The sequence below is a fragment of the Ranitomeya imitator genome, chromosome 2 (genome assembly GCF_032444005.1).
Source record: "Ranitomeya imitator isolate aRanImi1 chromosome 2, aRanImi1.pri, whole genome shotgun sequence".
NCBI classification, from domain to species: Eukaryota; Metazoa; Chordata; class Amphibia; order Anura; family Dendrobatidae; genus Ranitomeya; species Ranitomeya imitator.
The window spans coordinates 803580058-803593309 of record NC_091283.1 but is presented as its reverse complement, the minus strand read 5'-3'; the positions used below and the strand labels follow the sequence as shown (position 1 = coordinate 803593309).

At 41.6% G+C, this 13252-nt stretch overlaps 1 protein-coding gene across 7 annotated transcripts in view; it reads right to left on the bottom strand.

Moving 5' to 3' along the window:
- The window catches only part of MYOF (myoferlin), a 176146-nt gene that overhangs the window by 30022 nt on the left and 132872 nt on the right, over positions 1-13252 (bottom strand). For all 7 annotated transcript variants that reach the window (XM_069753773.1, XM_069753775.1, XM_069753774.1 and 4 more), the window contains 4 exons: positions 6532-6543; positions 2945-3043; positions 2282-2407; positions 64-219 (listed from right to left, as the gene is read on the bottom strand). In XM_069753773.1, coding sequence (XP_069609874.1) covers positions 64-219; positions 2282-2407; positions 2945-3043; positions 6532-6543 — 393 coding nt within the window. The remainder of the gene's footprint in view (positions 1-63; positions 220-2281; positions 2408-2944; positions 3044-6531; positions 6544-13252) is intronic.

The window sequence follows — 13252 nt, the reverse complement described above, 5'->3', positions numbered from 1 at the left end:
ACAATAAGTACAGCTTTCATTCTGATATGTTGGTGGAAGGGTCGAAGCAGAAGTGAAACTCACCAGCCCATTATTATCCTTGGGTTGAAGATCTATCCCTCTGATTATGTAGATCCGAACAATGCACTCCTGGGGTCCGCTGTCCGGCAGCTCCCGGAATTGCCGAGGAGGGGCTTGGATGCCTGGGTCATCAGAAAGAGGGTATATACGGAAGGATCCCTTTTAGAAAACAAATGGATAATGGGAAATATTAGAAAATCAATAACATACAATATCATAGAAAAAGAATTAAGTGCACTGTAGTCCTGTAAATCAGACCATATATCATATACTACAGAGGACTATCCTGACATATAGGGGTCTCTACCGTCCAGCAGATGACATCTCTATTTGAAGTCGATTTGCCACCATGTTCTCTTTTTTTACTGGATGATTCCCATTGTATTAAACCTTATTGATGATACACTATGGGCACAAGTTTGTGGACACCAATTCATTATTACATTGGGATCTTTCAATCAGTCCCATCATCACAGCTGTATAACAGGCAGCCCCCCGCCATGCAGACTGCTTTTCCCACCATTTGCGAATGTTACATTTGGGGTGGCTCAGTGGTTAGCACTGCTGTTTTGCACCAAGGAGAACATCTGAAAGGAGGTTTTTCCTGTGTTGGTGTGGGTTTCCTACATGAACTCCAGTTTCCTTGCACACGCCAAAGACATGCTGATAGGCAAGTTAGATTTTGAGCCCTGATGGGGACAGGCTGATGATCTTTGTAAAGCAATGAGGAGACTAATGGCGTTCTAGAAATAGGTAAAAAAAAAATACATAAAAGTATGGGTCGTTCGAAAGATCTCCTCGATACCAGCGAAGTCCTGCAATAAGAGCCAGCAGGGTAACAAGTCCTCTCGTAACAAATTCTGCGAGTGATATTGATAAGTGGAAGAAATTGCAGAAACCGGGCTACAAAGCGGAGACAATGTAAAGTTACAGAGCGGAGTCAGCAAAAGGGCAGAAAAGTTACTAATGCTCTGCTGAGTTTTCAAACTTCTGTGTGAATGGAGCTTCGTGGCATGGGTTTCCATGGCCAAACAGCTGCATGCAAGCTTTACATCACCAAGCACAACGCCAGGCACAACGCCAGGCTTCAGATGGAGTGGTGTAAAGTAATTATCCCCCTCTGCTCCTCCTTGGTCAGGCCTCATCTGGAATACTGTGTCCAGCTCTGGGCACATTTAAAAGAAAAATATTGAAAAACTGGAGGAAGTTCAGAGAAGAGCTACCAGGATGGAGAGCGGACTGTAAACTATGTCCTATGAGGATCGATTAAAGGATCTGGGGATGTTTACCTTGAAAAAAGAAGGCTAAGAGTAGACTTAATAGCGGTCTACAAATATCTGACGGGATGTCACATTGTAGAGGGACCATCATTATTCTCATTTGAACCTGGAAACACGGGAAGCAATGGAATGAAACTGAAAGGGAGAGGATACAGATTAGATATATAAAAAAAAAAATTGACAGGGAGGGTGATAAATGAGTGGAACAGGCTGCCACGAGAGGTGGAGAGTTCTCCTTCAATGGAAGTCTTCAAACCGAGGCTGGACAGCCATCGGTCTGGGATGATTTAATGACTCCTGCATTGAGCAGGGGTTGGACACGATGACCTGGAGGTCCCTTCCAACTCTACCAATCTATAAAAGCCGCCACCACTGGACTCTGGAGAAGTGGAAACATGATTTTTGGAGTAATGGATCACAATACTTTATCTGAACGATTAGGCAAACACCATGAAAATGTTACCTACATGACCATGTAAATGTTATAGAGCGAGGTCAATAGGTGCTGAGGTGCATAGTCAGTAAGGTTAGGCTCCCATTGCGTTAATGGGACCGCGCTAACGGACAGCGTTGCACGGCGAAATTAACGCCGTGCAACAAGCACGATGTGCCAAGTGTCTGATGAGGTGATGTAAAGCACACAGTCATTGGATACTCATTCCTAGAGGGACTACAGTTGGCCAAGTGACCATGAGATCACAGGAGGCGCTAACAAGCCATTCTAGCTCACTAGTTAGTTTATATAGGAGTTGTGAACTGAATCTTTGCCCCAGGTGAGAAAAAGCCTTTGGACCCGCCGAAGTAGGACTTCACAATTAAGCATCACTTGGTGCTAAAATTCAGCGTCCAGGCGCAGGATCGTGAAGCTTGATATTTGTTATATGTTAAAGCTTCGGGGTTGTAAACATTTGCAATGATGATGGTATTGACGACCTGCTTACCTTAAACTCTCCAACTACAGACGGATCGTCATCATCTTCAGACTTTCCTCTGAACAGCTTAAAGGTTTCACAAAAATCTGTCAGGCCGCTAAACTCTGGCACGTCCTCCAGCTCACAGTCATACACCTGCAATGTGGAGAAAACAAAAATGTCATTAAAACGGGTATTCCATCTCCAAGATCCTATCCCAATATGTAGAAGATGTAATAACAATATTAGCAAATACCCACAATTAGAAATGTAGTATAGTTCTTCTGATTCTATATGTCGCTTACCTCATGTGCAGGGCATTGCAGTAGCTTAGGTATCCATGGTTATGACTATATGAGTGGTTGTAACCATGGATACCTAAGCTACTGCAACGCCTGCACATGTGGTGAGTGACATAGCAAATCAGAAGAACTGTACTACTTTTCTAATTGGAGGTAATTGCTAATATTATTATTATTACACCTACCACATATTGAGATAGGATCTTGGAGATGAGAATACTTCATTAACCGGTAAAGGAAAAAAACAAACAAAAAAACACAAGTGTCACCAAGGAAATCCATTAACCTCTCATTACCATTTAGGACTAGATCTGCATGCAAGTATTATAACAAATACAAGTACCGTACATAAAATGCACGATATATCAGTTACATCACATAGGATTGATACCTTTAGGGAGTCGTAACCTTTCTGCAGGTACTGGCCGCACTTTTCATGTTCTCCAACTGAGGTATAATATTTGCTCCACCAATCGACAATTTCTTCTTCCTATTAAAGAGTCATAAGTGGTCAAGAAAGGTCTCCGGTATAGGAATAATACATATAGATATTTACTGGGGCTCTTACCGTCACCTTCTAGATGGGACGTAGTTCAGTAACCCTTGTGGTTTAGATAATTTACTCTCCACAAACCACACAATATTTCATTGGTTGTACATGATTAGAAAAGTCTATCTGCTTTCTTCTAAAAATGGCGCCATTCCTGTCTACATGTTGTATGTGATATTACTGCTCTCCAGCATTTATTAATAAAGCGAAGCTGCAATACCAGACACAACCTGCAGGCCGGGGTGGCACTGGCTTTGTACAACATTGTGCAGTAAATAGTGCAGTCATCTTGCATGTTAAAAATAATACTGAAACTTTAAAAAAAATAAAAAAGGAATTTATCATCAGAAAATAACCTATTGGTTAAAATCAGTGTTTTTATGTTAAATGCATTTAAAGTGCATTTAAAGTTATTTTATATGTTTTTCATGACATGATCTGTATTTGCAAAAAAAAAAAAAAAAGAAAAGAAAAAAAAGTGTTGCAATACTTTTCCGCTCTATCAGGAAAGCCACATGCCCATTAGAAGCAATAGACTAAACTTCGTTGAACTGAAGTATATATTAAAGGGGTTGTCCCACAATCAAAAGTTTATTTTAATTAATAGATCTTGGAATAATAAACATTTCCACAATTGGATGTGATTAAATAAAATGTTCCTGTGCGGAGATAATCTTATAAATGTGCCCCTGCTGTGTCCTGTGTAATGGCTGTGTCTGACCGTGCAGGAACATGGTCTGATCATACCACAGCTACTGAGCAGGGGGGAGCAAAAGAAAGTATACCGATTCTTTTTGTGATGTAAAGCATTTTGTTGTCTGTTTTAAATAAACGTTTTACTTTAAAGAAATAATTATTTGTGATCCCATACTGTCCTGTCTGTATACTCTTGTGTCTTCCCCCTGCCCAGGTGCTGTGGTATGATCAGACCATGTTCCTGCACGGTCAGACACGGCCATTACACAGTACACAGCAGGGGCACATTTATAGGATTATCTCAGCACAGGAACATTTTATTTAACTACATCCAATTATGGAAATGATTATTATTCCAAGATCTATTGATTAAAATGAACTTTTGTTCTTGAGAAAAAAAAACCTTTAAGCAGGCCCTACTAAGAGAAAAGGTCAAAGTGAAGGGAGAGGGGAGGAGGCGAGCTGTGACATCCCCTGTTGTACATGGTGGGTCCTGTGTTATTAGTTGTGTATAGAAGTGTTACCTTTCCTGCCTGTGATGATTATGAGACTGCTGAAAAGTGGACTAAGTGTTAGTGTGAATTTTTTTTTTTAATACAGTTTGTGAGATTTTTTTTTCTTTTAAATATATTCCCTTTAAAATTCATCAGCTTGGGATATCCTAGACACAAGTAAAGTCTACCAAATAGTCAGGAACATGTAAGGGATTACTAGAAAACACGGTCCAAATAAATAGTCTCTGACCACCATCTGGAGGAATTCCCTCCTCTCTTGAATACTGATATATTCAGTCAGTTTTCAGCAGCCAGGAAAATATAAGCATTAGCAGCAGATAAGAACACTTGGCCCCTCTGCTTCCACCACTTGAAATCAGTTTTACGCAGGATCGTGTGACATTACGAGTTACTGAGCAAACACTGGAAGAATTATCAGCCCCCAGAGCTGCACCTCTGCCAGATACCAAACCACTGGCTGTACGAGGCAGATACGGTTTCCGCTGCATGAATATTCATCAGGAAAACTCTTAACCGGACACCTTGGAGGGGAAAAAAAAAAAAAAAACTTCTCCGCTTTGCTATTTAAACAGAATAAGTTTCACTAAGATTTTTTTTCATATTTTCATATCCTTGATCAACGCATTTAAAAAAGTATAAAACACTTGATATGCATTGAATAGTAGCAATGTTTCAGGTGTTACACCCCTCATCAGGGAAAGACTTGAGTCAGAACAAGAACCGTTCTGCCATTGTTACATCGACACAGGAGAACAGACAAATATACCAACATTTAGGCCGAGGTCATACTTAAGGGTGCAATGCGGGAAACTCGCGTGAGTCTCTCGCATCAATACCCGGCACTCGGGACCGCAGCGTTCAGCAGCATAGAAATACATATAGCCGCACACTCCAGTCCCGTGAGCCGGGAATTGCTGCGCGAGTTTCTCGCATTGCACGCGAAAGTGTGACCCCGGCCTTAGTGAAAAACAACCCCAGTCCCTGGATGATGAAGAGAACTGTTCTTGTTCTGACACATCTCTACGACTGATGAAGGGGTATAATAGGCGAAACATTGCTACTATTCATTGGATATGAAAAAAATAAAAACATAATTGTGACGCATATCCCGTACCATCTTTCAAGTGCCAATAAGATGAACGGCATTAAAGGGAACCTGTCAGTAGGATTGTGCCCAGTAACCTACAGGCAGTGTCAGGTCGGCACCGTTATACTGACTAAAATGTCCTAAGGCGGGGCTGGGGTATGTGATGCTCCGATTATATATTCATAATGCAGACTGCTGACTGGTCACTGCTCCCTCACTGAATATATGTACATAAGTAAAGGGGAAAAAAAACTCTTCTGCAGGCGGATGCCAGCCATGCCACCTTCACTACACCATAATCACATGTGTCCCTTGCATTTAATCCCTTTTTCTGATTTAATTGAGAGAGGACAACAAAAAAGGCAATTTGAAAATGGCGCCGGCGCAGTAGCAGCTATTGGTGTGTATAGATTCGATAGCTGCTATTGCGCAGGCGGGGCCATCTTGCTGAAGAGGAAAAAAAAAAGTGTCCTCCAAGATGGCGCCGCCAGCACCTGCGCAGTAGCACGTCTCGGAGATCGCCGATAGTTGCTATTGCGCAGGCAGCGACATCTTGGAGGAGGAAATCTTTTTCTTCTCCAGCAACAACAGCCACCACCAACACAACCACCACAACAACCACCCCCACCACAACAGCCACCACCAACACAACAGTCACCACCACGCCCACCACAACAACCACCACAACAACCCCCACCACAACTACCACCATCACGCCCACCACAACAACCACCAGCAGTTGCTTTTATGATGACTAAGGTAACAAAAAAGTTAAATGTTTTCCAAATTTTACAGTAATTAAAAGTTTCCTATTATTTTGTGTCTATAGCTCGTATACTGAGCTATGCGTTTCCATGGTAACAGACTACAGATTTACCCTGTGTAGTCTGACCCCGCATCAGGCTAATCTACTTACTATGTATTTTACCAAGAAGCGAGTGGCATATGAAAGGCAGTATGACTACACAGCAGAGTACATGGCGCTTGTCTGTACTAATTTTATTTTTATGGACTGGATCAATGCAACAAAAAAAGTTGTAAAAATGCAAAAATGGTTATTAACAATTAAATTACACATTATTAACAATTAACAATTAAATGTACACAATATCTTCGAGCAGAATTCTCACCTTTTCTTGAAGCTGTTTAGGATGAGTCACAAAAAAAAAAAAAAAAAAAAGTAAAAAAGAGCACATATTAGAACATTGAAAATTTGAGAATAATGAGATAATTGTATTATCTATATTATATAGCAAGTGGAGTCACTGTCACCAAGTACACACAGATCTTGAATTTTGTGAGAGTTCTCAGTTTATTACATACAAAGTGTTAATCTGAGCCGGGAAAATCAGTCGATGATTCACATGATCCGTATGAGCGATACAAAGCAAACGATCTTGCATTGATTTAGTTTATTATTCGCATATTGTATGTAATAAACGTAAAATTATGAAATTAAAAAAATACATTTCCTTCAAAACCAAGCAAAAGTTTAAAAAAAACAAACAAAAACACACACTTACCTTATTAAGTAACCCAATTACAAAGAATTGCAGAAAATGTCAGAAATATTAAAATTTACAGGAGAGTCTATATTTCACTTGAAAAAAATATTAAATGCTATAGCCGACGACAGAGTTGAGCTTTCAGTTCCTGGCTGTAAAGTGATTGGACAATAATCAGGAACAGTGCATGCTGGGAAGCGAGTAGTGAGTGAAAGGATGATTTAGTACTGATAGTGCTGGAAGAATGAGTGGATGGAATGTTCTGAGCATGAAAACAGGGACAGTTCCTAAACATATAAGACTGGTATATGCACCAAAAGCCATTTACACTTGTAGGGGATGATGGCAGCAAAACCTCTCTTTTACTCTGGTTTTTGGAGTTAAAAAAAAAACAAAAAAAATCCCAAAGGATTCTGGCTACCTAACGCCACCACTAGAGGCAGCGTAGGGGCTTACAGCATCGTGGCCCATCTTTCCAGTCTGTAACGGAGGTTGAAAAATTACTTTTGTAATTGGGTTTAATTAAAAATATTTACCTTCTTTAGCCTCTGTGTTACAATGTCTTTTGCTGGCTACATAATGAATTAACTGAGAATCCATCAGTGAGCTCGCAATGACAGTGTGACGGGAAGTTTGTACTATTATCTGACTATTACTGAGGCCTTCTTAGCTTATTTATGAACACAGACCGCATCAAAGTTGAATGTGCAGAAAAACTGAAGTCTGTAAAGCCAAATGGCGCACAAGATTTAATTCAACCCAATTGCAAAAATTTGTTTTTTGTTTTTTTTTTTTAAACTACAAATCCAATTAAGCAAAACAAAAAAACAAAACAAACAAAAAAAAAACCCCTAAGTCCCCAAATTGGGACCGGACCAGACCACCACTTTAAGATCAATGCACAACATTTAGCTCATGAGCTCCCTCTAGTGGTGGCTGCAGGTAGCCAGTGTGATACATTTTATATTTTCTGTAAGAATTAAGACTTTGCATAAATAAAATTATGACTACAATAAAGCTATGTTTAAAACAAAAAATCAAGACCGGACAATCAGACTAAGTTAAGAGTAAGTGTAATGCCCAGGATAAAAAAATATATATATATTTTTTTCAAGTGATATATTTTTATTGGAACCATTTGAGAAGATTTTGGAGAGAATAATCTTCTAAATATTTTTGTTTCAAAATGTGGAATTACGTCTCGGCTATTCCAGTATGAATATCTGATCTCTTATAAATGCTCTCCAAAATCTTTTCCCCATAGAATCCCAAGCAGTGGTGCCGATGTCCCCAGAGATCACCCATCAGTGCCTCCTCCTCATGACATACATACATGCACTGTGGTTGGAGAGGTCAATTTTCCGACTGCGGTTGACATGCTGCCTAACAGCTGGAAATTACATGCAATAAACTTGTGAAATGTCCATAGAGCTGAATATTATAAGACTTAGAAAACAGATAAAATGTCAATCAAACAATATTTTCCAAAATAAGAATTTCCTAATTTATATGCACAATATAAAGATTCAAGGATTACAAAATAGCGCCACTCGAGTCCATGGGTTGCATCTGGTATTGCAGCTCATTTCCGTGAATAGAGATGGTCTAAATAAAAATGGGCTGCAGTACTGGATGCGACCAAGAGATGTGAGAGGCGCCATTTCTGTTTTTTTATACGCCTTAAAACTTTTACAATGTAATAAAACATGTCTACTATAGTGATGCACAGTCATACCAGTGCACGCGGCGTGCCCACAGTCCTGCCGTACAGACTATTAGGGGCTCTGCGTACCACCAAACACGCTCTTGGAGCACACTAACAACACCCCTGTCATGTTTGTTTTAGGAAATAATGTTTGTGTTGTCCCTCAGTTTACTCCTCCTGGAAAGGTTCTGAATAAATTGACAAGTGAGTGTTCCCAGTGGGGTGTGTGTCCCTGCACAGTGTGACATTGCCCAATCAATGTTGATTCTGCAGGGACAAGCCCCTTTGGCAATGACTGGCTATGCCAAACTGTTTTAATTTGTGTTTATTTTTTTTGTAATTAAAAGGGAACCTCCTAAATCATTCATATTACTGGAGACCTTCAAACGATAAATCTGTTGATCCCTTCATGACCCCAAAGTGTTGGTCCAGCAGTGAGAAATCGCATTTTGAAGTTGTGCCTGGAAGTGCATTGGGGAGTGAATTGGGGAGTGCATTGGGGAGTGCATTGGGAAGTGCATTGGGGAGTGCATTGGGGAGTGAATTGGGGAGTGAATTGGGGAGTGAATTGGGGAGTGCATTGGGGAGTGCATTGGGGAGTGACGATGCACTTACAGCTCCTCAGCCTCTCGCTGTATTCCCTACCTAGTAGCGCCCTCCTCTGGATGATGGACAGGTTAACGGCCATATACCAAAGCGCACACTTGTCAATCAATCAGGGGTGGGGGCTGATGGGTAGGAAATAAAGGGAGGCTGAGGAGCTGGAAGTGCATAGTCACTCGACAATGCAGTTCAAAATGTGATTTCTTGCTGCTGGAGCAGTAATTAAGGGTCATGAAGGGATTGACTGGCTCATCTTTTAAAATGGCTACATAATCAAAATAATGGTTTGGAAGGGTGGTAAAGGTTTATGACAAGTTCCCTTTAATTTTTACAGGAATAACAGAGGAACAACACAACATAGTTATAAGTACAAATTATACAGAATTGTATTATGGTGCATACAAAAATGTACTAATAGACAAATCTGGAGCATGACAAAGGGAACTGGTCATCAGAAAACGATATATTGTTTAAATCAGGTTTTTGTGCCAAATATACTTAAATACCTTGTCAATTTATCTTTTATACAGCACAATCTGTATAAAAAAAATAAATAGAAATATTGCAATTTTCACACTGGCCACCGGGGCTTTTTTTAGACTTTAACTTCCTATTGTTTCAGGAAATAACACATGTACATAGCCACAATGGTCAGACCCCAACCCGATCTTTTGCATTGAAGCACCTGGATGTCTGGAGAGGCCTGGATGTCTTCCTGGAGCAGAACAATATTGTATCATACAATTATTAGGTTCTGTAGAAGGACGTAGATCTGGGGATTTATTATGATGGAATATAGGCTGAACTGGATGGACAAATGTCTTTTTTCGGCCTTACTAACTATGTTACTATGTTACCTAATGAGCGTGTGCAAAGGTCACTGTGACAGGAGGAGGTGAGCTGTGACATCGCCTATTGTGATTGGTGGATGCTGTGTTATCACTTGTGTTGTTGCCTATCGTTATAAACTTGCTAATAATGAAACTGCTGTAAACGCTTCCGGAAAGGACAGGAAGTAAAAAGTCTAAAGAAAATTCCAATGGCCAGTATGAAAATTGCAGGATTACTAATTTTTCATTTTCTTTTTTAAATAAATAAATGTGACATAAAAAAAAAACCAAAACAAAAACACATCATTGCCAAATTTAGAAAAAAAACAAAACCCGATTTAAACAAATGGGTAATTTTCTGATTAAAGTTCTAAATTAACATGGGAGAACATCACAATAATTCCAATATTCTATAAGTAAATGTCCAATGAACAAATTTAATATCTCTGGTTATCACCTCTGCAAATTATTATATTAGTGTAAATGTAGGATTATGCAGAAAACTAGAAACAGCACAGAGGAAAAGCCAATTCCCCCCAGTGCAGCGCAGCAAAGTAATGGCAGCTATCCCCCACTGAAGGTCGCCATACCGGGTTATCAGTGAAAGGAAGGAGTAATCAGAAAATTACAATGTTTATATCAGGTTTTGGGTTCTATGTATTTCTTATTTTCAATATTTATATATCACTTTATATATTTTAAAAAAAGTGTAATCTTCACACTGGCTACTAGGAATAATATGTTCTGTGCAGATGATTTTTCAGCAGTCACATTATCACCACAGACATTACACCAGATTCCAGCTCTACGGTGGGTACGGAAAGTATTCAGACCCCTTTAAATTTTTCACTCCGTTTCATTGCAGCCATTTGGCAAGTTCAAAAAAGTTATTTTTTTCATATTAATGTACACTCTGCACCCCATCTTGACCAAAAAAACAAAAAAAAAACAGAAATGTAATTTTTGAAAACTTAAAAAAATATAAACTGAAATATCACATGATCATAAGTATTCAGACCCTTTGTTCAGACACTCATTTAAGTCCCATGCTGTCCATGTCATTGTGATCATCCTTGAGATGGTTCTACTCCTTCATTGGAGTCCAGCGGTGTGTAATTAAACTGATAGGACTTGATTTGTTGATTAGGAAAGGCACACACCTGTCTATATAAGACCTCACAGCTCACAGTGCATGTCAGACCAAATGAGAATCATGAGGTCAAAGGAACTGGCCAAGGAGCTCAGAGACAGAATTGTGGCAAGGCGCAGATCTGGCCAAGGTTACAGCAGAATTTCTGCAGTACTCAATGTTCCTAAGAGCACAGTGGCCTCCATAATCCTAAAAATGGAAGAAATTTGGGACCACCTGAAGTCTTCCTAGACCTGACCGTCCAGACAAACTGAGCAATCGTGGGAGAAGAGCCTTGGCGAGAGAGGTAAAGAAGAACCCCAAGATAACTGTGGCTGAGCTCCAGAGATGCAGTAGGGAGATGGGAGAAAGTTCCATAAAGTCAACTATCACTGCAGCCCTCCACCAGTCGGGCCTTTATGGCAGAGTGGCCCAACGGAAGCCTCTCCTCAGTGCAAGACATGAAAGCCGCATAGAGTTTGCTAAAAAAATACACATGAAGGACTCCCAGACTATGAGAAATAAGATTCTCTGGTCAGATGGGATGAAGATAGACCTTTTTGGTGATAATTCTAAGCGGTATGTGTGGAGAAAATCAAGCACTGCTCATCACCTGCGCAATACAATCCCAAAAGTAAAAACATGGTGGTGGCATCATCATGCTATGGGGGTGTTTTTTCAGCTGCAGGGACAGGACGACTGGTTGTCATTGAAGGAAACATGAACACGGCCAAGTATCCTGGATGAAAACCTCTTCCAGAGTGCTCTGGACCTCAGACTTGGCCGAAGGTTCACCTTCCGACAAGACAATGACCCTAAGCACACAGCTAAAATAACAAAGGAGTGGCTTCAGTACAACTCTGTGACCATTCTCGACTGGCCCAGCCAGAGCCCTGACCTAAACCCAATTGAGCATCTCTGGAGAGACTTGAAAATGGCCGTCCACCAACGTTCACCATCCAACCTGACGGCTCTGGAGAGGATCTGCAAGGAAGAATGGCAGAGGATCCCCAAATCCAGGTGTCAAAAACTTGCTGCCTCATTCCCAAGAAGACTCATGGCCAGGGGCGGACTGGGCCGGGTGGCAGGAATGCATGTGCCCCCCGGGCCGGTGCCTGAGCAGCTGCACAGGGCCGCTGGAAGACCGGCAGCAATTTTACTGCATAGCGCACCGGCCCTTTAAATGGTCCTGCATGCGCGCGTTCAGTTGCCCGCACTGACAAGGGCTGTGGCGGCCGGCGTCAGTGCGGGTCGCGGCGGCGGCCGGCGTCAGTGCGGGTCGCGGCGGCGGCCGGCGTCAGTGCGGGTCGCGGCGGCGGCCGGCGTCAGTGCGGGTCGCGGCGGCGGCCGGCGTCAGTGCGGGTCGCGGCGGCCGGCGTCAGTGCGGGTCGCGGCGGCGGCCGGCGTCAGTGCGGGTCTCGGGAGCAATGAGCAGTGCACGGCTGCGGTCCTTGTTCCTGCCGCGGTCCTTGTTCCACTTCCTGCCGCCTGCCTGCGGGTGCTGAGTGTGCTCGTCTGCTGCTGCTGCCCTTGCCAGAGCGGGCAAGTAGGAGACCCCACGTGCACACGGAGATATTTGAAAAGGCTGGCGCGCAATTGGGCGCCTCCACTTGTGTCTGACGCTGGCCGGCCTGAACCAGCGTCAGAGAAAGACTGCTCTCTGAGTCCTCACCAATGCTGCCTGGGATCCTCTACCACCGACGCTGGGACCCGAGCCACCTCAGCCCTTTATCCTACCAACCCCCCCATCTCAGGGACCTGGGTAAGTCCCAAGATGATTTTTTTTAAATGTGCATATACAGCAGTTGAACCTATATAATGTGTAAAGACTGCTATATATACATTATATAGGTGATGCTGCTGTATATAATCACTGTATCACCTATATAATGTATGTATAGCACGCAGTCTATATGCATTATATAGTGAATACTGCTACTGATGTATATAGATTATATAGGTGACACTGCGGTGTGTGTATATATTTATATACACACACCCGTACATATATACACAGCAGTATCACCTATATAACATATATATACATTGGTAGCAGTATTCACTATATAATGTATATAG